Below are 25,187 nucleotides of genomic sequence, written 5' to 3'. Positions count from 1 at the left end.
ACACACACCTCTCTCTCTCTCTCTCTCTCTCTCTCTCTCTCTCTCTCTCTCTCTCATAAATAAATAAAATTTAAAAAAAAGAAAGTAGACAGTAATCACTTCATTTTTTTTTCCAGTAATAGGAATCAACCCAGGGCCTTTGCACTGAGCTATATTCCCAGCCTGACTGACTGACTGACTGACAGATGGATGCAACAGTATCTTACTAAATCCTAAATTACCCAGACTATGCTCAGAGGGCTGGTATTTCAGGTGCACACCACCATACCCAGGTGGTACCTTTTTAAAAATGAAATTTTCTCAAGTTTTTGGCACATAATACGATGTTTAGTGCACGCCTCTTATAAGCAACATTTACTTATCCCTCAGGTGTACTACATACACAATCTTATCTCCAAGTAGTAACTGTTCACTTTCTCCCACCCTAATTCTTACTACTCACTGCACTGGGCAGAGTCCACACATTGGCCAGAGGCAAAAAGAGCAGTCTTCCTAGTCCTAGTTCTCATTTTACAGAGACTGATTCTAGTCACAGAATGTGAGCTGCTAGAGTTGGGGGACCCACGCCCCTCAGTAAGCCAGAACATGATGTCTATGTCGTCCTAACAACATGCTCAGGGAGCCAGGAGTTGGACCCCGTAAGAGTCAAGTTCTGGCTTGCACCAAGTCTGGTGCAAGGAGGGAAGCACCCAAGGTACCTCTGGTCTCCCAGCTGCAGCACAGGCGCACGGTCCCGAGGGTGGGACAGTACAAAGGAGGAGCGCGCCAGCTGGCCTGTCACTGTCACTCCCACTCATGTCTGCTGGACACAACCAGGCCTATGGCTGCTGGCCAGCAGAGAGAGGCTGGGAAAGGTCAGAGAGCTCGCCAGATATCCCTCTCTGCCATGCTGCAGTTTCTTTTTGCCTTTTATCTTTCTCTGTGCTAGAGATGAAACCCAGGACCTGCCACCCTCTACCCAGCATGTGCGACATGTTGAGCTTCACCCTGATGGCTTCCAGGCACTTCTTTCTGCCATCTGCTAAGACTTTCATCATGGACCAGTATGGGACTTTATCAGATTTGCAGCTGCCAACATTCTAAGGATCTTTTCTTTAATGCACAACACAGTAGGAGATGCTTAGAGTTCCTAATGTTAATTCATTCTCAAGCTCCTGAGTTTAACTCACACTGATCACAGTATATTTATTTTTAAAATAAACTTATCATTGAAATGCCCAGAAACATGCATAGGAATACGTCTGTCTGGGTGAATAAATTATGGCAAATAAACATACAAATGTAATCAGCACCTGGATCAGGAACTGGAATGTTAGCATACAACCCCCAAACTCCATTCCCCTTTTGCATGCTGACCCCAGTATTGACATCTAACCAGCCTGGCTCTCATGTATTTATATATTTTCAGTGTTTGATTTGTCAGTATTTTAGAGTTTGAGAGTATGATTAAAATGTATGGGCTGGGCTAGGGAGATAGCTCAGCAGAATAAGCACTTGCCTAGCAAGCACAAGGTCCTGAGTTCAATCCCCAGTACCACCCCTCCCCACCAAAAAAAATTCAAATGTATGAACCAGCCAGATAGCTCTGTGGATTAAAGCGCCTTTTTAGGCAGGCCCAGGGACCAGGATTCAATCCCTGGCACGCTGTGCTGGCCCCACCCCCAAGACGTGCTGAGACAGCAAATGAGACTAAGCACAGTGGCGCGCACCTGTAATCCCAGCACTTGGGAGGCTGAAAACAGGAGGATCACTGAGTCTGATCTGTGTAGTGAGACCCTGTAGGCTCTGTACCAAATATATAAGTAAATAAATGAATAAACAAATAAAATGTAATTTTGTTTCTTGATATTAGTCTTGTCAGACCTATAAGGTCACAATGGCCTCATAAACTGAGTTCAAATGTTCTCTATGTTTTTAATTATCTGGGGGAAAAACTCTGTGTATACTGGACAAGAAAATTTTAAATACTGACAATGTACCTCATGGGTTTTGATTGCTTGGTTTCTCTCTTGTCCACTGAGTCAATCTTGGAGAGAATATTCTCCTAGAATTATGATTTAACCCCAAGATTTCAAATTTACATGTATTGTGCACATTCATATTTTTCACAGGAGTCTCTGCTTCAGTAACAAGTAGCACTGAGTGCTCTTCTATGCAGGCACTGTTCTTGATGTAGCAGATACTGTTGACTGTTGCACAAAGAGAGACTAAAAAGACCCCTGCCTTATAATGCTTCTATCCTGGAGGGAGAGAGATAAACTCCCAAGATAGTCAAAAGGCAATCGGTGTGGTACGTAACTGGGAAATGCTATAGGGAAATGAACCCAAGTAGATCAAAGGCATAAGCATCATAAGGCCTTCCCATGTTAAGTGGGAATTTATACATTTTTCCCGAGTAGTCATTTCCTTACGGTCGCTTTAAAAAAAAATGTAGAGTACATCCTCTATCTGGAATTTTCCAAAATTTAACATTTCAGTGATTAGCAAAACTGTGAGAAAACTTTTAGAGACTCATGTATGTTTGCCCACTTTGTAGTTACAAAGTAAAGACGCTGGAAAGACTTGAAAAACCCACATATACTATTTTATAAAAGACACTTTTTGTCCTATCTTGAGAAAGGGTCCCACCAGGTAGCCCAGGCTGGCCTCAAACTTGTGGGGATCCTCCTGCCTCAGTCTCTTCAGTAGTGAGATGACAGGGGTGCCACACTGCCTGGTCATTAATAAGGTATTTAATAACAAAACATACACATAAAGCATACTTCAGAATGATGGGAGGGCCTTTCCATTTAAGAATTTTGGCTGTAGCTTGCTACCGACTGCCACAGGTCTCAAACGGGCATTTCAGACCACAGGGTTGAGACGGAAGCCAACAGGTCCTTTCCTTTTTCTCAGAGCACTGGCTTCTCTTACCTTTTCTCACAGGAGACGCCGTCGATATCCATGCTCTGGGAGCGCGACAGGGACTGGGACTGCGTCTCTAGGCTGTTGGAGGGCGAGCTGCTCAGAGAGCTGACTCCCTCGCTGCTCTGGCTCCGGTGTGCAACTCCTAGACAGAGGGTAGAGTGGTGAAGCCCAGGATGGTGGCAAAGCCATGGCAGCAATGTCACCATGATACCTGCAACCCAGGAAGTGCCTGTGGATGATGTTCAAGGCTGCAATCATTTTAAAATCTAACAGAATGACAAAAAAGCATGACCTGTTGCCATGTGAGGGCAGTAGTGACACCTGATGCCTGAAGGAGACTTCTACTCGGCTTTTCCCAGTTCAAACTCTGCTCCCTGATAACCTACAACTATCTTTCATATAAACCCCAAATGAGGTACATTAATAAAGAGATGTGCAATTAACCATAAAAAGGAGGTGATGGGGGCCAGGGAGACGCCTCAGCAGACGAAGCACCTGCTTAGGCAAGTGCAGGAACTGGGGTTTGATTCCTGGCACCATACACTGCACCGGCCCCATCCCCAGGCACGCTGAGCCAGCCACCGAGACAGGGCGTGGTGGCGCATGCCTGTAATCCCAGCACTGGGGAGGCTGAAAACAGGAGGATCACTATGAGTCCAAGCTGTACAGTGAGACCTTGTACCAAATACATTTTTAAATAAAGGTGAAGCAGGGCTGGGGAGATAGCTCGGTGGAAAAAGTGCTTCCCTGGCAAGCACAAGGGCCTGAGTTCAAACCCTGGTTCTGCAAAAAAAAAAAAAAAAAAAAAAGGTGACGCAGAATCTCAATGACATAGAAGTGTTCATCACAATATTCTTTCAACCTTGCTATAGATTTGACATTTCCATAATAAAATATTGAAAAGTACAAACAAAATCAACTAAACAATCTCTAAATAGGCTTCAATTCGTTGAAGATTTGAAGAAAATTTAAAAGCCAACATGGTCCTTGCCATCACAGAGCTTATGGTGAGCTCTAAGATTTAGCCATTATGAACTGTGCTAATAGAAACACAGGTATGACGACATCTAGGGGCAAGGAACAGCTGGGTTGGATGGAACTCCTAGTTTTAGTTTTTTTGTGAGAATTCTCCATAACGATCTCCACAGTGGCTGTACTAGTTCACATGCCCACCAGCAACGTAGAAGGGTGCCTTTTCCCTGCATCCTTACCAGCACTTGCTACTATTTGACTCCTCGATTATAGCTGTTCTAGGAAAGATTTATTTTGGTCCGTGCTTTCAAAGGGCGCAGTCCATGCTTTTCTCTGGGCCTGCGGTGAACAGAGTGCTATGAGGTGAGCTGGCGGCACAGTGAAGCCTTCTTCAGGAGTTAAGCCCTACTACTCCTTCAAGGGCACTGCCACTTCTTTTCCCTAGGACCCATAAAGTTGCTCTACTTCCCAAGAGTGCTACAGGCTGGCATCGAAGCCATTAGCACATGGCCTTTGGGGGACACCTCAGGTCTAATCTAAGATGCTCTGACAAGAAATGTGCACATAGGGGCCGGGGAGACAGCTCAGTGGAATAAGCATTTGCCTGGCAAGCGCAAGGGCCTGAGTTCAATCCCTGGTTCCACCAAAACAAACAAGCAAACCAACAAAAAAAGAAATGTGCATATAAGTGGACTCTGTTCCCAAATGACAATTGCTATGCTCCTTGTCGCCATGCCCAGAGCTACTCTCCCTCATCCACCCCACCTCCAATAGCCACATTGTACAGACTGCATTTCACAGTAGGCACTGAATTGACTATTCACCAAGTGCAACAGGGGTGTGGGGACACTTGCTAAATTTATGGTTATAGCATTAAATGAATACTATTAATGAACTCTGAGGCTTAAATCATTTAAATTCTGGGTGCCTCAGTTTATCTGTACAATGCTGGAGCCAAAGTAGAAAAATCTCCCCAACGTCCTAGTCCTACTGAGGTTAAAAACCGTGCATTTTTTTATTAAGCTATGTTGTTCACAACATAAAACTAAGCATTGAGCCAGGCATGGTGGTGCATGCCTGTAGGTCCTTCATTCAGGCCAGCCTGGACTACACAGCAAAACCCTGTCTCAATACTGACCTGCCATCGTGGCACATGCGTGTAATCCGGGGTCTCAGCAGGCTGAGACAGGAAGATGGCCATGTTTGAGGCCAGCCTGGGCTATATAAACTCTACTTCCTTGGCTTTGCATCTTTTACCTTCTTCCCAGCTTGTATCCTGAACTCCGCAAAAAAAAAAAAAAAAAAGAGGTTTTCTTCTAAAATTCACTTGCTTTAAACTTCAATCAGGAGATGGAAAAGATGAGCAGCAGTGTTCCCTCACTCCCAGGCCAATGTGGCCTACTTCCTGGATGCTGACTACACCCTCAATTAGACAAAAGAGAAACAGACGGTAATTTCTTTCCCACCCTAACATTTTCAATCACAACATGATAACAAAACAAATGCACATAGGACGATGTTTGTGGCACAACCTCTACAGATCACAGGACCTCTATGAGAAGAAGAACAACTGGGAGAGGAATAGAGAAGATGCTCTGAAAATCAGGACAACAGGTGACATGAAGAAGGTAGAGCCCAGCTAGAGGACCTTGAAAGCCTGGGGCTCCAGCTGGAAACAGAGTCCAGGCAGGCTGGGAAGCAGGTGTGCGACAGGCCTAAGGACCAGACACGAGTGCTGCAGAAAGCACTCTGGCAGCAGTCTCCTGTGCTCTCACTACACCTGGGAACAAAAGCAAGGAAAGCAAGGTCATGAAAGCAGCACTGCGACAGATACAGCTCCTGACCCCTGCCAAGCAGCCAACAACAGATCTGGGACTTGGGAAAGGGAGGAGGGAGAGGACAGAGGACGGTGATTCCCAACAGGAATCACCTCTCAGGAATTACCTCTCACGGGTAAGGCAGCAGCACTATGTCCAGATGCACAAAGTAATGCATGTTGCCGCAGCCCCACACTAACGACACCCTTCCTTCAGCAGCCACAAGGCCCCATTGGGGTTGGGGAGTAGCCAGGCTTGCAGAGGATGCCCCTGTCCGTGGGGAAGGTCAATGCACATGTGAAAGCAAGGGTCTAAGCCGGCAGGAGGGGCCTCCATTGCTCAGCAGCCTCTCCAGTGCCCTGCTGCAGGCTGGGATCTTAGATCTTTTGTCTGATCTCTGCTCGAGTGCCTCTAGCCAGATGGCTTTTGGCGGGTATACTGGGGATCCTGTAGGCCCTCATATATGCAAGGCAGTCACACTACCACTGAGCCACATCCCAGCTTTTTTTTTTTTTTTTTTCAATTTTATTTTGAGACAGTCTTGCAATTCTCCTGCCTCCTGAATAGCTAGGGCTGGACCGGTTCTTTTCTGCTTTCACAGCACTACACACCCAGCCCCTTAACCAGCCTCCTACCTGCCTCACCCAAGCCTCCCTCTCCCACACTGTGAACCAAGCAGAGGACAGGGGAAGAAAAGAACTTTCACACAACAATCGGGGCGATAGCTCAGCAGCATAAGCATCTGCCTGGTCCTGAGTTTGATTCCCGGTACATACCCACACACACACACAAAAGACAGAACAAAAGGTTAGTATTTCACTGTCACTGATAGCGTTCTTAGCCACAGATAACTTACTATAAAAGAATGGCTTTGACTTAGTTGAAATTCCTACTAAGCAATAATGATGTTCATTAGGCTCAAAGTGAGAGCTGGGCATGGTGGCACACGCCCACAGTCCCAGCACTCTGGGAGGCTGGAGGCAGGATGGTCAATCACAAGTTCAAATCCAGCCTGGGTAAACTTAGCAAGACCCAGCCTCAAAAAATTTTAAAGACCTGAGGAGGTAGCTCAATACTAAATAATGGTTTTGACCAACAGTACCTCAATCAGTTAATCAGCAGGGCACAGAGATGTAGTTAAGTATGCCGGTCCTGAGTTCAGTTCCCAGTACAGAGCAGGACAGACTCAAGCTGGAGAAGGAAACTAAAATGACTGCTGTCCCAAGCCCCTTCTTGCCCCAGGGCTTCTGCATTTGCTTTCCTATTTGTACACTTTGCCCCACTTGCTTTGTTTTGTTTTGTTATGTATTGAGGACAGGGTCTATAGGGTCTCACCACATAGATCAGCGATCTTCCTGTTTACAGCTTCCCAAGTGCTGGGATTACAGGTGCGTGTCACCACGCCCAGTCTCAATCGCCACCTCAGTGTGCTCCAGGGTGGAGGGTCCAGAACAACAAGCCCAGGGTTGAACCCCAGGCCCTGCGTCTGCCTAAGCAGGCACTTTAATCCACTGAGCTATCTGGCCAGCCCTCCCACTTGGTTTTGCCCTGCACTTTATTCACGCCTGTGCTCAAGATCTCATTCTTAGGCTTCCAGTGACTATCTTTAAAATGCCCCCCCAGAAGTTCACACTCCAATGTGCCGTCTAGCTCTCACGGTGGCAGCGAGCACCACCTAACAGGTCACATGGGCTTTTGCTTGTTTGCTCTCTCACTAAACATCTGGCCTAGGACAGAAACTAACACAAGAGCTTTATAGAAATATTAAATAAAGATAATAGAAATTCAGTGTTTCATAATCACTGGTTATAGCTAAAATACAGAACAGATAAAACATAACAAGTAGAAAGATACAAATAACAATTGCACTGAGATATGGAAAGATTTTCCTGTTTTCAAAAGAATCCTTTTTTTTTTAATTAAAAAGGTAGATTTGGGGGCTGGAGAGATGGCTCAGTGGTCTAAAGCACCTACTTAGAACAAGCTTAGCAAAGCACAGTGGACCACGGTTCAATCCCCCAGCACCACATGCCAGCCAGCCCCACCCCCTGCTGGGCTGAGCTGGCCACATACACACACACAATAAATAAATGTAAAAATAAATAAATAAATAATTTAAAAAAATAAAAAATAAAAAGGTAGATTTGGGGCCAGGGAGATGGCTCAGTAGAATAAGCACTTGCCTGGCAAGCTCAAGGGCCTGAGTTTAATCCCCAGTTCCGCAAAAAAAAAAAAAGGTAGGGCCAGGGAGATGGCTCAGTAGAATAAGCACTTACCTGGCAAGCGCAAGGGCCTGAGTTCAAACCCCGGTTCCGCAAAAAAAAAAAGGTAGATTTTTAGATCCAGGCTTGTGGTGGCACAGGCCTGTAATCCCAACATTTGGGAGGTTGAGGTAGGAGAATCATTTGGGAGTTCGGAGACCGAGCTAGGCTACAAAGAGAGCCCAAGCCCGGTCTGAACTGCATACCAGGGACCCTGTCTCAAAAACACACAAAAAAAGATTTTTAAAATATATATAATGATTTATGACAGTCATCATTGTGGGCAGCAGATGACTAATGCTTACTTCCCTTGTTTAGCTGAAATGTTTGCACCTTTGGTCCCTGTCCGAGCCGCCCCCCGCCCCACCTGTGGTAAGCGCCATTCCCTCTAGGCACCAATCACTCCTGGAACTTGCATGGATTCCATATGTGAGAGACAGATTGCAGAATCTGTCTTTCTGTGCCTGGGTTACGTCACCGAGTGTAACAACATCCAGGTGCATCTGCCTCTGGGCACACAGATCACATCCTTATCCATTCATCTGATACCAGACACTGAGCCTGTATCCACACTGGAGCCATATGCACAGTGCTGACTGCAGTTCCTCTGCATCTGGACCCAGATGTGCAAGTACTTAATCACGTGGAAATTTATTTTTAGCTTTCCAAGTGTATTACTCACTTTCTTGCTGCAACAAAATTCCTAACATCCCTTACTTAAAGGAGGTGAGGCTTATTTTTCAAATGGTTCAGTCCATGACTGGTTCGCAGCAGACATCTGCTCAACCCATGGCAGAAGGAAGCAGAGAGAACGGAGGAGCCGGGGAGGGAGACAACCCCCCAAGAGACCCACAATCCTCCACCTGGGCCCCTCTTCTACAGATGCATTCATCAATGATCACAGCACCCCCATGATTAATCACCTTCCAAACATAAGAGACTTAGGGAACATTCTAGACAACAAGGAACCTCCGTGACATTACCTTTTTCTTTTTTTTTTTTTTTTGGTGGAACTGGGGATTGAACTCAGATCCTTGCGTTTGCCAGTCAAGCGCTTATCCTACTGAGCCATCTCCCTGGCCCCTACATTACCGTTTTCCTTATCAGCTATATTCACTAACCTCCTCAGCAAGGGAGACCTCATTTCTTTTGTCTGCACATAAGGCATTTTGTTCCAGCTTTTTTATAACTGGAGAGTAGTCTCACAACTTAAAGTACCATCACATAACATCTCCTGCCACCTCTCAGTCTGTACTGAATCCAAACCATATTGCAGTAGTAGATAAGCTGTTGCTGTTCTACTATTAGGATTGGATGGGGATACAGCTCAGCAACACAACACCTGCCTGGCAAGTACCAGATCTTGAATTTGAGCCCAGTTACTACACACACACACACACACACACACACACACACACACACACCCCAGATTGTCAGGATTGAACTTTTTCTACTCATTAAGATCCAAGATACTGCCCACTGGCTCAGCTTTGAGCTTGGTCTCTACCTGGCTGGTTATGCTAAGTAATATTACAAGGTAGCTCCTTCTAAAAGTGGCTCGCCATATGAAGGCTACTGTCGCACCTCCTTCTGGAATTGGATTCCAGGTTCTTCTTGTCTCTAACAAAGAACTAAATGAAACAAGCACAAAGAAGTGGCACAGTTTATATGAAAAAGTAAAAGTAAAGACAGAAATGCTGTGCACAGGGAGCTTGCAGAGGGAAAAGTATGCTCAGAGGAGACAGGGTGGGCACTATGGTGAGGAGAAAGCTATAAAAGTCCAAGGCAGAATTTGCAGACAGATAGCTGTGTGAAATGCTCTCCTACACACACACACACACACACACACACACACACACACACAATAACTGACAATTCAGGGCCATGAACCTGAGGAAGGTGCTGTCTGAGGCTCTGTGTTCAGGACCAGGGGACCAAGGGACAGGGGATGGGGGACCAGCACCTACCTCTTCACCATCTATTCCCCATGCTGCCCAGAAAAGCCTGTGTCCCTCGTCGAGACAGCCTCATCTTGGCTCCTCTGTCTCCCATTAGACTGGAGAGCAGTCTGATCAACTGGGAATGGAGCTGGACTTAGTGCACACGGAGCTGTCTCCCGCCCAGCCCCATCGGCTCCAGAACAGCGGTCTTTCTCACTGAAAAGGTGAAAGCCTGCCCACTGGCCCCATGTCTAACTCCTGGGAGGCCCGAGCACAAGCACTGTGATCGCTTCCCTTGTGGTAGTTGCAACTAATGCACCGCAGTCAATCATTTTGAAATTCCTTTAACTATCCATGCCCTTGTGTTTTGGCTATTTTCTCTGGTGAGTCATGTCTTAACCCATCTTACTTAGTAAGACTGAGTAGATCCTGTACCAGGTACTGTGAAGGTACTGACAACAGAGCAATGGACAAAACAGCCACAAGCTGGGGTCACCATGGAGTTTCTCTGTCCTCCCACACATAGACAGCAGCTGGCATAGCAGCCGGAAGAGAACGTGCCAGCCGGATGGCAGCACAGTGGGCGGGCAGTGTTTCAGAGAAGGCAGCTCTCTGAACAAGGCCTGAGCTAGAAAGCCAAGTGGGCTCTGAATCTAGGGCATTAGCACTTAAGGCAACATGGCAAACGGAAAGGCTCTGCCCGAAGCAGGAGCAGGCCTCACTGCTCAGGAGCGAAGGGAAGCCAGTAAGTTCACCTGGGTGCCCCTAGGAGCAGCCAAGGCCACATCACAAAGAGGCCCCAGTGCAGGAGCCCTCTGGCTCACATTTGGAAGGAGGCAGGGAGCCACTGGAAGGCTCTGAGCACAGAGATGACGCAACCTGCCTTGTGGAGAGTTTCGTTGTTTCTTTTACTTGCTTATTTAATTGTAGAAATTTGTTTTTCCAATCTGCCAAGCCACAGCTAATGACATGCACTTGTCTGTGATTATGAATAATGGCAATGATACGACACAGTCAGGACTTCCCAGCACAGGGGCAGCGCCACAACTTGGCACTCAGAGCAGCACCCGTCTTTCTGCTGTGATAACAAAATGAGGTATTGCTGTTGACAATGGCACACTCGTGTGTGAGGGGGGTCCCGTGGCAGGAGAGATCAAGGCAGTTATCCAAGCAAGAGATACTAGGTCTGGAGCCAGGGCAGCAATGAGGCCCAAAGAGGTGGACAGGTCCAGTCTGGCTCTAAGATGCTCATGGATGCAGAGCTACACCCATGCCCCAAATCTAACCGCTACCTGTTTTCTGAGTAGTCTTACTGAGATGTGCTTGCTTAAACGCTGTCCGTGGTTGCTTTTGTGCTATGGGGCGGAGACAAGCAGTTGTGACCTCCTGACGTGCAAAGCCAGAAACACATACTGACCACTGACCCTTTATGGGGACAATTTGCCCACCTGCAATCAGTGCATGAGGTAAAGAGCAGAGATAATATTTTAGGCTTAACTAGAAAGAAAAAAAAAGGGGGGGCCTGTCATTTACAGAGATGACTTCATGGAAGAAAACATCCAAGTCTGGCTGGGGCTGCACTCTGGTCAGGTGCTTAGCGCCACACAGGTCACTGGAATGGAAATCTAAGGATGAAGGACAGACCTGGGCTAGACACAAGCTTGGGAATTATGAAAGGAGAAGTAGCAATTAAAGCCAGGAAAGCAGATGAAATCAGCAAGAGAACAAAAACATAAAGAACAAGATTTGCAATACTGAACCTTGGTACCCTACCATTCTACAAGTTAGCAAAATGAAAAGGAGCCACTGAAGAACAGACTAACAGGCGGGCCAGAAAGCCAGGAACCGCGCTAGCTAAGCCAATGCAGTGTTTAAGGGGAGGGTGGGAGCCACAGCCAATGAGGTGACAGGGCTGACGGGACAGTGACTCAGCACACACACAGCCCATATGGCCTCCCCCACCTGCAGTGGGATCGATAGTGAATACAAGGACAGGAGACAGGACTTACGTGTCACATGGGGGGAGGGGCAGGGGCTGGCAGGGGACCTAGGGCCACCATGGAAGCAGCAGCTGCAGAGATCCAGCCTGTGACAAAAGCTACCTGAGATGGAAAATCTGGAGACAAGAGAGGGACTGCTGGAAGCAAGACTGGGTGGTGAGAAGACCATTTCTGCTACACGTGGTCACGCAGGGCCAGGGCACCCAGGGCCAGGCCCACTGAGGCAGGCACCGTGAAGAATGGCAGGCGGAGAGCATGGCAGGCCTGGGTCTGTTTTCTCAGTGACACAGAAACAGCGAGTGCGTGGGGATGGCGGGTGTGGCAGAAAAGCGACAGCTGAGTGAGGAAGTGCCCAGGAGTGCAGCGTGACTGCTGGAACAAGAAGGGTGCCCACGAGCTGGTACTGGTGATCGTGAACTTGAAACAAAGCAGCCCAGTTCAGGTCCTCCTCTAGCTTTGTCCCAGTGCGAGAGACAGGCCAGACAGAGCAGGGGTTTAACTGGAATCACGGTTTAGCCTCAAGACAAATGCAGAAAGGGCCCTCTGGACAAATCCTGAACCTGCAGGTGTGGACATGGCCTGATCTTGGTGACACAAGGACCACAGGTGTTGGAACTTGTCCCACGGACAAGAAACAATCACCACCAAAACCCTAAACCCTTCAGTCCCAAAAAGTACCACAGCAGTGTCTTAAAGATACACAGTTCAAAGGCTTACTACCAACTGATGTTTAGGGCTCAATTTCCCTCTTAGAACTCTGGTTAAGCTTTTATCCTCATGAGCATCTATCTCACTATGTAGACCAGGCTGCCCTCAAACTCATGTAGCTCCTCCTGCCTCAGCCTCCCAAATGCTGGGATTACAGGTGTGTGTGTGACCATGCTCAGTTTCTAACTACAACTACCTCTTCTTTTTTTTTTTTGGCGGAACTGGGGTTTGAACTCAGGCCCTTGGGCTTGCCAGGGAAGCGCTTATTCCACTGAGCCATCTTCCCGGCCCCCTACAACTACTTCTGACAAACAACCCTATATCAAGAAGACAATGGGAAAAAAAAGGATCAAGTTATATGGAAGGGGATCAAGTGATAGCATGTACAGGAACAAATTCTCTCTGATGAATGTGATCATTCTCTATATCTAAAATTTACCAACAATGGCTGGGGAAAAAGATTATTTTTGAAAGCTGACTATGGCACAGCATGTTAAGTAGCTGCAGAACTGATGTCACACACCAATTAGATTTGATGATCCACACAAGTCTCTTAACATCTACTTTTTATAACTTAAGTAATCATAATACAGTAATTATAAGTATTATAATTACATCATTAGTATGTCTGACAGAAAAGTTAACATACAAAAGCTTTTCAAATATATAAAAAAGAAAAACCAACAAATATATGAATCAATATCATTTCTCAACAATTAAGAACCCTGGATATGGGCCGGGGAGTTGGCTCAGTGGAATAAGTGCTTCCCTGGCAAGTGTAAGGGCCTGAGTTCAATCCTCGGTTCCACCAAAAAAAAAAAAAACTAGCTCCACATCCGTACCCTACCTGCCCTTAAGGCAGCCTGAGCCAGCCCCCCCGCCAAAAAAAACCCTCCCTTTATGGGCTGGTGAGATGGCTCAGTGGTCTAAAGCACCTACTTAGAACAAGCTTAGCAAAGCACAGGGACCGCGGTTCAATCCCCCAGCACCACATGCCAGCCAGCCGCCCCCTGGTGGGCTGAGCTGGACACACACACACACACACACACACACACACAAATAAATTTTTAAAAAATTAAAAAAAAAAAAAACCCTGGATATCAACCAGGAGCTCATTTATGGAAACATACCATTACTAAAATTAAGTAAGGAATTATAAACTATCGCCAAGTGTGGTGGCACACCTGTCATCCCAGCACTCAGGAGGCTGAAGCAGAAGGATCGCCGTGTATTGAAGCCAGCCTCAACTACATAATGAGTTTAAAGCCAGCCAGCCTAAACTATACACTGAGATCCTCTCAAAACAAAAAACAAAAAAAAAAAAGAGGAATTACACCCTGTCCTAGAGGGGAACCCAGGGCCTCCCACATGCTGGTAAAGGGCCTAGCCACAGGGTTCTACTTCCAGTCCCAAGTCAGTTTCTACCTGAAATTTTAACCAAAGCAGTCTCTGCTGACACAGCACCAGGAGGAGAAGGAAGCCACCTGATCAGCATTTCAACCTCATTTTATTCAGATGAGGCTGCGGCTCAGGGCTGGCACCTGTGTTTGGCATCGACAGGGCCTCTAGCACCATGGTGAAAGGGGAGGCATGGAGAAAAAGCAAGCATCCACTAAATTCATAAAATCAGCAGCGCCATATTCACTCTTAATCATCCTGTCTCAGAGGTAGCAGCCAAAGAAAGGTTTTTAGAAAAACATAAAAAGTAGGAAAAAGAACTCATTTTAGTAGATCTTTAGCACAACAGACACTAACGAGATGTACCTGCACTGCTATGCTTTCGTGTGCTGTAGAAACAGCACAGGAGGAGCAGACGGGGGAAGTGGCTTACCTGCCGCGCCTATCGGGGAGGTAGCTGGGGTCATGCTGTGGACACTGAGGCCAAGACTCTGCGAGGGGCCTGGGGCTGATGCTGCGATCGGGGCCCCTGGAGGGTTCTCCCTCTGGGGCGAGGTAAGCGGGGTGGTGGGCTGTGAGGTCTGTCCACCAGCCAGTCGGGCCAGGCGCCTCCGGCGAATCTGCAACAGGAGAAGAGAGCATCCTGTGACCAAGTGGGCCAGCCACAACCAGTGTGATGACACGCTCTGGGTCACCTGGCACCAACAACCAAACCACATGGCTCAAAAGGCAAATATGCTTGCAGAGAAAGCACTCATTTGCGAGAAACTCAGCAAAGCAGTATTCTTACAAGACACCAGCCAAGTATTTAAATCTATCCCTGAATCACCTTACCATGGGTTTTTGTTTAGTCTTTTTGCAGCAGGGTTTCACAGTTCAGGCTGGCAAAGAATTCACCTTGTAGCCCAGGCTGGCCTTGAACTGCAGCAATCCTCCTGCCTCAGCCTCCTGAGTACTGAGATTGTATGCATGTGCCACCACACCTGTCTCCATCGTACCTTACTGTCACTCCTGATAGGTGTTATGAACTTTCGATAAGCATACTACCATTCTAAACATACTAAAATCTGCTGTTATTTTAATAAAATTTTATCAAAAGGTCATTTTAAATGGGTAAGATTTAGAACAGTCAAGTCAATGAGAGAAAGAAACACAAGTTACAATAAGACAAAAATTTTACCAGAAGTTTCAGGAGCAAAATGATTGGGTTATTTTTACTTGACTGCAACAGAAGTACAGACTGCCACTTCTTCCTCAGAATGCCCCAGAATTATCAAACCATTATGAATACATGTCACAAAATCCTGGCAGGTCACCAATGTTGCCCTCAGGCTTCGCTAGCAGTTCACATCCTGCTGCCGTCTGCTGCTCAGGTAGTGAGGACAGAGGGGGCTTCAGGAAAACCACCCGGCCACGAGTGAGTGGGGTAGGTAGGAGAGCCGCATTATGACCAACGCTGATGGAGGAAGTGCCATCTAGTGAGACCTGCCTGTCCTCCTAGACTGGCAGAAAACCCACTACTCCTCCTGTCCTCAGCCCTCTAGCCTCTGCCACAGATGCAACCCCTGGTAACCTCCACTGCCCTCAAAGTTGCCTGCTGGGTCCGCTGTCTACTCGGGACAGCCCTGAAGAAAGTCTCATTTTGTTTATTTGCTAAACACCTGTGTGGCACTTCCTGTCTTCCAGCTGTGTCTTATGCCCTTCACTCAGTCTCACAGAGCTCCACTGAGCCGGGGGTTTTCATTGTGCCCACTTCTGCCATGAGCCAACTGGGCCGGCCTGGTGAGGCACGTCCGGCCGCTGACTGCTGTGAGGCGCTGGCCCCCACTCATCTCCCTCTGCACTGCAACAGCCCGCGGGTTCCCAGGGTGCTCTGTCTATAAGGCCTGAGGCCAAAACTACTTGCACAAAAACACAAAGCTGCTCTTTTCCCCCAGGTTCCCCAACAGGTGTCCACTGGCGCTTTCCAGATGAAAAAGTGCAACACATTCAAAACAGAAGCTAATATGAGAATCTGGCCATCTTCTAAAGATTTACATAAGCAGCAAGTGTCACAGTTCTCACTGAATTTAGTGTAGCACATGCAGTTATTCTCCTTTAAAAATACAAAAATAAGCCAGGCACAGTAGTACAGGCCTGTGATACCAACACTCTGGGAGCCTGGGGCAGGAGGATCCCAGTGCAAGTCCAGCATGGGCAATTCAGTGATATGGCTTGAACCTGTCTCAAATAAATAAACAAGCCAGACCTGGTGGCACATCCCTGTAATCCCAGCATTCAGGAGGCCAAGGCAAGAGGATCACTCCAAGTTCAAGAACTACATAGTAAGATGCTGTCCCAAACAAAAAGAGATGGCAGATTTTATGTTAATATACTTTATCCCAATTTTTAAAAACAAAAATGAGTTTCAGATTCAGTTATTACAGACCACTGCTGGAGCAGATGCCAATCACAGCAAGTGGAGAGGCAAACTCTAAGCAGGCAAGCTATGCAGCAGACACCTGAATAAGGGAGGCGGGCTGAAACAGCAAACGAGACCTCGCCCCATCTGCGGGCCTGGATACTGACCAGTAGGTACTTTGTTTTGAGTTTAATAACCAAGGAAGTCTTTAAAAAAAATACCATGTTATCCAGAAGATTCTCTTAGAAACATTAGGAACTCAAAGGCACAGTATGCTGTGTGCAGTGTAGCATTAATCAAAGGGCTACCTCCTAACCAAGTGCCATGCAGTAACTGTACTCAAAAAAAAGGCCTCAGGTCAAAAAACACAAACTGCTTGGGTTGTTTTATTTTTGTTGGCCAAAGGACTTCACAATCTACTGGTTTTTCTTTCTCACCAATGGAAAAATAATTTTTCTAACACCTCAAGTATCTCTGAGATCAACAGATGGTGTCACTCTCACCACCCCAGTACTATAGACAGCTAAGTTAGGTAGAAATAGTATAGGCAAGGAGACAAGGTGACACCCGAGGCAGTCGGCACAGAGGATGAGAACACAACTGTGGCCGGAAGCCTCAAGATAAAGACAGTATGACCAGGCCTGGATAAGATAATTGGTATCCCCTGGTCCCATGAAGGCGCCACACCTATCAGTCACCCACGTGGGTGACCAGGACCTTCTGATTCATCTTTCCTAAAAAGGTCCTGGTTCTCTCCGCATGCACTTGTTATGTGACCCGCTTCCCCACTGGATCAACATGACCTAAACAGCTCTACTGGTAACCTAATTGGCTGATCTAGCTTTGGTCCACCTTGTACCTACTTCATGACTTCACAAAACTTCCTGTGTAAAATGGAGTCTGTGGCAACCCACTTTGGGCCCCCTCCTGTCTCTCAAATTGTTCCTACTGTTGACCTTTATTTTCCCTTAAAATGTACTCTTCCATTCTGGGGAACATGAACTCAGCCTGACATCTAGCAGGTTGGCTGACATTTGTTTCTCATGTATCACTAGGGAAGGACACACACAGCCTGGCACAAACAGGCCACGCAGGGCCTCCAATACTTCAGTGAGGACTCTGAAGAACAGCAGAAGCATAAATGATTCCCATGGACCCCAACCAGCATGGGATGGGGTTGAAGTGCTCAGCAACAGCCCCAAACCAGCCTCTAAATCAAAAGCAGCTGGCAGAAGAGGCCCCCAACAGTGATGAGCCCTGAGGGGCCCACAAGCCCACACTTGATTGCACAGAAGGACACCCCCGAACGCCTAACAAACTCTAGCAATGTCCTAAGCAATCTATTGTGCTGGTATTTTCTTTATTCATTTATGCAAATAGCTGTAATCTACAATTTCAAAAATCTAAGCGCTGAGTAGTAAGATTCTAAAAGAAAGCCCGTTACCACGGTACCCTACAGCCCACACAGCAATCACAGCAATTCTTGAAAAACAAATCACTCTCACACACTTGCCCTGAGCCTTGTGGCTTTCCAGAGCCTCAAAATAAAAACCCAGTTTTCCCCAGGCCTGCAGAGCCTTTGACCATGGCCACATGCCCCCCTGCCATTGCTACACCAGCTGAAAGTTCAACCTCAGCCACTTGCCATCCCTTCGCCTCAGGCATTGTCACCTCAGGCTCTGCCACCTCTCTGCTGTGGCAGCTTCATGCCACCTTCTCAGCAAGGCTGCCCTGAAGCACAGCCCTTGACACCACACACCGTTTATGTCCCAGCCCCAGTGACTCCTTTTAGCACTTTTCATGGCCCCTACATGAATTCCTACTTCATTTCTTTGTTTGAGGGCAGGAGGATAAGGGGTTGCCTCCCGGACCTCGTGCATGCTAAGCACCTGTGCAGCTCCTGAGCTCCTTCCCTCCCCCTCGCCGTTTCTTGGCATTTATTTTACCCACAATGTGGGGGATCCAGCGGAAACCACCACCATGTAGCCCTAACAATGAGCACAGAACCTTAGGCTCAGGGGAGCACTTAGCACAGTACCCTGTGGCTCTGGGAAGCACTGAGCATAGTACCCTATGGCTCTGGGGAGCACTAAGCACAGTGCCCTAGGGTTCTGGGAGCACTGAGCACAGTACCCTATCACTCTGGGGAGCACTGAGCACAGTTCCCTAGGGCTCAGGGGAGCACTAAGCACAGTACCCTATCACTCAGGGAGCACTGAGCACAGTACCCTACCACTCAGGGAGCACTGAACAGATACAGCCGGGTAAAGTAGAAAGCCGCACACCAGGATATTTACCCAGACAGCCACACACCCGACGCAGTTTCCGTATCTGACACTGAGTCCTCCTCAGACATTTATTCACTCACTCCAAGACCACAGTGAACAAGACCCCTCCTACCAGCATGGAGCTCACCTTCCAGAGGCCAAGAGGACAGTGGCCAAGGGCACACCAGATGAGGGTTGGCAGAAAGATGGGGATAGGGCAGCTGCAGGACCCCGGGTGGAAGCCTCTGTCTCATGCCTGAGGGAAGAGGGCACAGAGCTACACAGGAATGTGGACAGGAGGACACAGCAGGATGGGCCAGAAGACTCACTGATGCCAGGCGCAGAGATCAGAAGCCACTCCATCTTTGGCTCAGCAGAAGAATGCTAATTCAGCTTCCAAATTTAATAGTCTGGCTGCTATGGAGAGCAAACTGGCAGCCTCTGTGGGATGCCAGTGAAAGACAGTAGTGGAGGGTGGAGGGTAGAGGGCAGCACGGACGGGGGTGGGCAGCTGTGAGGTGGAGGTCGGCAGCAGCTGGGGGCTGTGGTGGCAGCGTGGCCCAGCTCTCAGGTACGGGCAGGCCGGCGAGAGCGCAGAGCTTGGGTGGTGCTTGGGTGTGTGCTCCAATGTGCTAAGAAGCCTAAGAAGAGGGGTTTTTGTTTTTTTTTTTTTTTTTTTTATATAGGTTAAACTTTCCTTTTTTTTTTTTAAAATATTTATTTATTACATTTATTTATTGTGTGTGTGTGTGGCCAGCTCAGCCCACCAGGGGGCGGGGCTGGCTGGCATGTGGTGCTGGAGGATCGAACCGCGGTCCCTGTGCTTTGCCAAGCTTGTTTCAAGTAGGTGCTTTAGACCACTGAGCCATCTCTCCAGCCCCAGAAGAGGCGTTTTAAACTCTCCCAGGAGTCAGACTGGTGGTGCACACCTGCAGTCCCTGCAATGTGAGGCTGAGGCAGGAGGATCACTTTGAATTCAAGGCCAGCCCTGAACTACATAGTTATACCCTTTCTCAAAATACAAACAAAAAAATCTCATAGGAACTAGTACATATTTAGGATTTGCTTGACATTGTGAATGTCATTACTGTAGAGGCAGCTAAACTCATGGGCTCACGTGTGACTTCCAATCCACCCTTAGTACCTACTACCTATGGACGTGCAAGGTAAGTCACTTCCACTCTCTGTACCACCAGATAGGGCTGTGAGGATAAGACAGTAACAGCATTATGAGAGCCCCCGACGCTGTACCCCTCCCTACTTGCTCCCTGGTGTATCTGCCCTACGCTACATAGGTTCATTTGTGTCCTACTTCATCACCATCCACCTACTCCAAGTCTCCTCTTTTCCCACGGCTTTTCTTATTTGTTTACTTTGCATGCTGGGTGTGAACCAGAGGTCTCAGGAGTGCAAATTCAAAGCAAGCACTGTAGCCCTGAGCTACACCCCCAAGTCCTAGGATTCCTAAAGGATGGGACTTTTCTCAGGGTTTTTCTAATGTATCCCTAACCCTTGAATGGTTCCTGGCATGCATCAGGTGCTTCTTAAAACATCTGCTAAATGCATAAAAAAATTAATGAAAATTACTAGAAAGATACCCATAAAATAGATGGCTTTTTAGATCATTACCCTTGGGGTTCTATTTCTGCAGTACTAGGGACTGAATGCATGGAATCCACATTGAACTGCATCCTCCAACTCCTTTTGTAAAAAAAAAAAAAAAAAATTTAATCTTGTATTTATGTATTTGGTACAGAGTCTCACTATGAAGTTCGAACTCATGGGATTACAGGTGTGTGTGCTACCAAGCCTGGTTTCTGTGGCTAGCACAGCATTCCCAGGGTTCTGGGGCCAGTGCAGCACGCAGTACCAGGGATCAAACCCAGACCCTTGTGCTTGGCAGGCAGGCGCTTAGACCTCCGAGCTGTCTCCCTAGCCCCTCCAACTCCTTCTTAATTGAGACAGTTTCATGAAGCTCTTAAAATGCCTAGGTTAGGCTCCAATTTGGAATCCTCCTGCCTCAGCCTCCCAGAAGCTTGGGCTCACTACTTTGTTTCATGCCAGATGTTTTGTTTTTCTTTCTATTTTCCTTTGAGATGAGAGACTTGCTATGCTGCCTGGGGCGGTCTCAAGTGCGTGGGTTCAGGAAGCCCTCTCACCGTGGCCTCCACAGTGGCTTAGAGCATCACCTTTCAAGAGAATATAAACACTGCTCTTAGAAAAAATACAAAGTCACCTTCAACCCAGATTCCAACTTCAGCCTGATACACAATTTAGATGGCCTAATCAGCACAGAATAGAGTGACAGTCCGGACACATGGAGACAACTGGAAGGCAGATTTCCACGGAGAATCACTTGTCAATATCCCTGCTGCTCCACACACCCAGGTCAGGGAAAAGGAAAGGGGAGAGGGAAGGAAAGGATGAAGGAAGGAAGTTTTGCTGCAGGTACAGTGGCACATGCCTGTGATTCCGGCCTCGCGGGAAGCTGAGGCAGGAGCATGACAAGTTCAAAGCTATTCTAAGCAACTTAGTGAGACTCTGGCTCAAAATTTTTAAAAACCTTTTAAAGATGGGGAGCTGGGGATGCAGCAAAGTGACAGACCACCCTTGGGTTCCATCCTTACTACTGAGGAGGAAAAATAAAATCGTTCACCTGAAAGGCAGAGACAGCAACCAAAGCTTTAAAGAGGAGCTTCCCATGCCTCACCCACCCCAAGTCGCGACCAAATACAGACTGAAATCTCATTCCTAGAGTTGACCCCATCCTGCCTCTTTCAGTTCTTTGTAAACAGCTGTGGGATGGAGCTTCCCTCGAAACTGTGCTACCCTTACACACATTTCCTACTGCCCTTTCCCGATGACACACAGATTCAAGGAGGAAGGGCTGCTGTGCCGGGGTCAGAAGCCAAAAAGGACCAAGGGCTCCTCTAGCTTAGCAGTTTGCAGGGGATCCCTAAGACATAGCTCTCAGTTTCATAAACACACATCCTACAAAAGCCCTTTACTTTTCTTCTTAAAGAAAAGCAAACTCCTAGGGCCAGCCTGACAGCTCAGCGGACTAAAGCGCCTACTTAGGCTGAGCACAGCGGCCAGGGTTTGATCCCCAGCATGCCGTGCGGGCCCCACCTGCGGGGCACACTGGGACAGTAATGAAGACTGGGTGTGGTGGTACACACCTGTAATCCCAGCTCTTGGGAGGCTGAAAACAGGAGGGTCACTATGAGTCCAATGCACGTAGTGAGACCTTGTAGACCCTGCCCTAAATACAGAAAAAAGAAAAAAGAAAGAAAGAGATAGAGAGATAGAGATAGAGAGAGAGAGAGAGAGAGAGAGAGAGAGAGAGAGAGAGAGAGAAAGAACACTCCTAAAGAAAAACACTTGCCAAGTACTTGCCCTCTAGAGTGGTATTCTTGTAGGGGTATTCCCCACATTTATGACTGGTTTTATTTTAAGTAGTTGGCTGTACAGAAAGCTATAACATAGGGCTGGGGATATAGCTCAGTGGTGTAAGCGACTGCCTGGCAAGCGCAAGGTCCTGAGTTCAATCCCTGGTACTGAAAAAAAAAAAAGAAAGAAAGAAAGCTATAACATATTGTGAGAAGCTGGGTGTGGTGGTGCACACCTGTAAGCTCCGTGCTGGGGAGGCTGAGCCAGGAAGATCACCATAAGAAGCCAGTATGGGCTACACAGTAAGCTCAAGGTCTGCATGAAATACATAGCAAGACCCTCTCTCTCAAAAACAAAAAGCTCCAAAAAGTATTGTCAAGAAAAGCTTTCCCCCTTTTCAAATAACTAAATTCAATTTGTGTCTGTCAGCTGATACATGAGAACAAAAATATGGAAGATTATTTTTCCTCAAGGATTTCACTCAAACACAATTCAACCTCCTCTCCCACAAACTGTAGCTGATTCAGCTCTTAGCCAATAAAGCATTTTCCACTATTTTCTCAGTGGGTTCTGGAGACCCCCAGAAACACTCAGGCAGCAGGATAATTTACAGTAACATGACTAACACCTATGCACACTACCACGAGCTAAGGGTCTCAAAATAGTTAAGCTCAGCCAACAGCCCAAGCAGGCGAGGGCATTTACTTTCCCGCCTTCCATGTGCGCATCCTGAATTCAGTGTGGGTTAGTTATCCTTCTCAAAGTCACAGCTCAAAAATGAAAGTGGCCTTAGGACACTGAGGCAGGAGGATGGTTGTGATTTCCTGAACAGCATAGTCTCCACAGTGAGTTCAAGATCAGCACAAACTACATAGGGAGACTTTGTCTCCAAAGAAAAAGTGAAAGTGGATCTGAACCTAGGGCTCAGGACCTGGCCTGCACCCACCACCCCTGTCACTGACCTTCACTCACAGCAACTCCTGTGCCTAGGCAATGACTGAGCACAGGGGAGCCAGATGCCAGGCTCTGCTGATCCAGTGACCAAGTGAGATCAGGTACAGAGGGGGCACCCCAATTTTACATTCACCCTCAGAGCCTCAACCCCTAAAGTCCTTCTCCAAGGAGGTTAAACTGGAAGTTTCCATTTTCATGATCAAAGTAGCACGTGGATAAAGCAGGAATCCGTGACACCAAGAGCACGCTCTTATCCAGAGAAGCGCCTGCTGCCAGAATCTGCTAACCACCGAGCACCAGTGCTACCTACCGTAGGCACCGGGGAAGACAAACACCACAGCCACAGTCCCCACCCTCAGGGGTGAAAGATCCATGGAGAAAGAGGGCAGTGACCATGGTGACACAGCAGGCAGAGGTGCTTGGACAGAGGGGACACAGTTCACGCTGCTGCACCTGCCACTGCTTCACAGAGGAGCATGCACAGTACACACCCAGGAGCTCAGTTCTACTCCTTTTAATGCACCTGCCTTCAAAATAAACTTTAAGCTTCTGTTAAGTATATCTGACTACAAAGTTTTTAAAACCTCAACTGAAAGCCGGTTTCTAAGAACACACAGTTGTCACCTCCTTTGGTGATCCTCCTGTTTCAGTCTCCCCAGTGTTGGGATTATAGGTGTGTGCAACCACACCTAGCTCAATTCCCTTTATTTTTTAAAAGATGCATGTTGACCTTATAGTGGCTAAAATCCAAATTATACATACATATAAATGGCAATGACATACACATTTCCTACTCCTGATGAAGCGAATGAAAACCATCATTTCCCCTCTTGTCTACAACCTTGCACAGTCAGATGCGGCCCTGCACAGCAGTCTTCCCTCCAAAACTCAGGATGCCCAGGCAACCTCTGCTAAGGACACCACAGACCACCTGGCAGAGAGAGGGGCGACAAACTCCACCTGACCCTTTTCGCTCAGCCACCCACTGCACAAGTCCCAGGACCAAAGTTCCCCATGAGGCAGGCAGGGATGGAGCCCTGGGAGCTGCAAGTCTCCATCACCACAGCCAGGCCAGCCCATTGCTGACACCTCCTGTCCCGCCCCTACGCACAGGGTGCCCCTCTCCTGCCTTCTGTGGGTCAGGGCTCACATGAGGCCTCACTATCTGCAGCCCACTCACACCTTAGCCTTATTCGATGGTTCTGTACACACGTGTGCACCTCAGTCTTAGCCAATGTGTGTGTGTGCCTGTCTGCATGTAAGTCTCACTATGGCTTAGATCTAAAAGGTCCAGAGGTGAGGCCCGTTGGAATGGGCACCAGCAGGGACATTGCTGGCCCTACTGCTCCCTTCTCTCTGCTTCCTGCCCCCCTCCCTGCCTGCAGCCCTGCAGCCCCTGGGCAAATCTCCCACAGGAAACTTCTGCTGCTCTAAATGGTAGCTGTTGGGTGTTTTGTCTCGGTAACAGGAAAGTGACTAAGACACATGTACAGACTCACACTTACACACTGGCAGAAATAAAGAGGATTCAATCCAGACAATTCATCCAAACTCCCACAGATCTGACCATTTTCATCATCCGCTCCAGGGAAATGGTCCTTCCCTGGCTGTACACAGTGGGCAGAGGGCGGGACCAGCCAGGCTGCTCAGGGCACAGGAAGAGACAACACCCATGGCATCACCATGCCACTGCTGTGGACCAAGGAGGCCCCAGGGGCGTCCAGCCATGACCTGGACTCAGTTTCCTCCCCAGGACAGAGGGCACTGGCTTGAGGAAGGGATCCCTGTGAGAGGCTACTTGATTTGGGTAAGGTGTCTGAACACGGCAAGACACAGGTAGGGACACAGGCCAGGACAAGCCTGCAGCAGGCTCAGAATGCCATCTGCACACAGCCCCTGAACTTGTTCAGGAAGGCCAGGAGGTTCACAGGCTGTGAGCAAGAGAGTAGCTGGGTCTGACTGATCTTTTAGAACAAACACTAGGGTGCACATCTATGATCCCAGCACTAGGGAGGCTGAGACAGGAAAATTGCTATGAGTTTGAGGCCAAGCCTGGGTTACATAATGAGTTCAGAGCCAGCCTGAGTCACAGAACAAGACCGTGGCTCAGAAAACAGAGAGAGAGAGAGAGAGAGAGAGAGAGAGAGAGAGAGAGAGAGAGAGAGAGAGAGA

General features: G+C 47.8%; 1 protein-coding gene across 2 annotated transcripts in view; it reads right to left on the bottom strand.

The window, feature by feature from the left end:
• The window catches only part of Ube4b (ubiquitination factor E4B), a 129,701-nt gene that overhangs the window by 73,827 nt on the left and 30,687 nt on the right, over nt 1–25,187 (bottom strand). For both annotated transcript variants that reach the window (XM_004639643.2, XM_004639644.2), the window contains exons 2-3: nt 14,437–14,623; nt 2,914–3,049 (exon numbers count right to left, since the gene is read on the bottom strand). In XM_004639643.2, coding sequence (XP_004639700.1) covers nt 2,914–3,049; nt 14,437–14,623 — 323 coding nt within the window. The remainder of the gene's footprint in view (nt 1–2,913; nt 3,050–14,436; nt 14,624–25,187) is intronic.

The sequence above is a fragment of the Octodon degus genome, unplaced genomic scaffold, assembly GCF_000260255.1.
Source record: "Octodon degus isolate 3935 unplaced genomic scaffold, OctDeg1.0 scaffold00113, whole genome shotgun sequence".
Classification (NCBI taxonomy): Eukaryota; Metazoa; Chordata; class Mammalia; order Rodentia; family Octodontidae; genus Octodon; species Octodon degus.
Note: the sequence above shows the minus strand (reverse complement) of the source record. Positions and strands in the feature narration are given on the sequence as shown.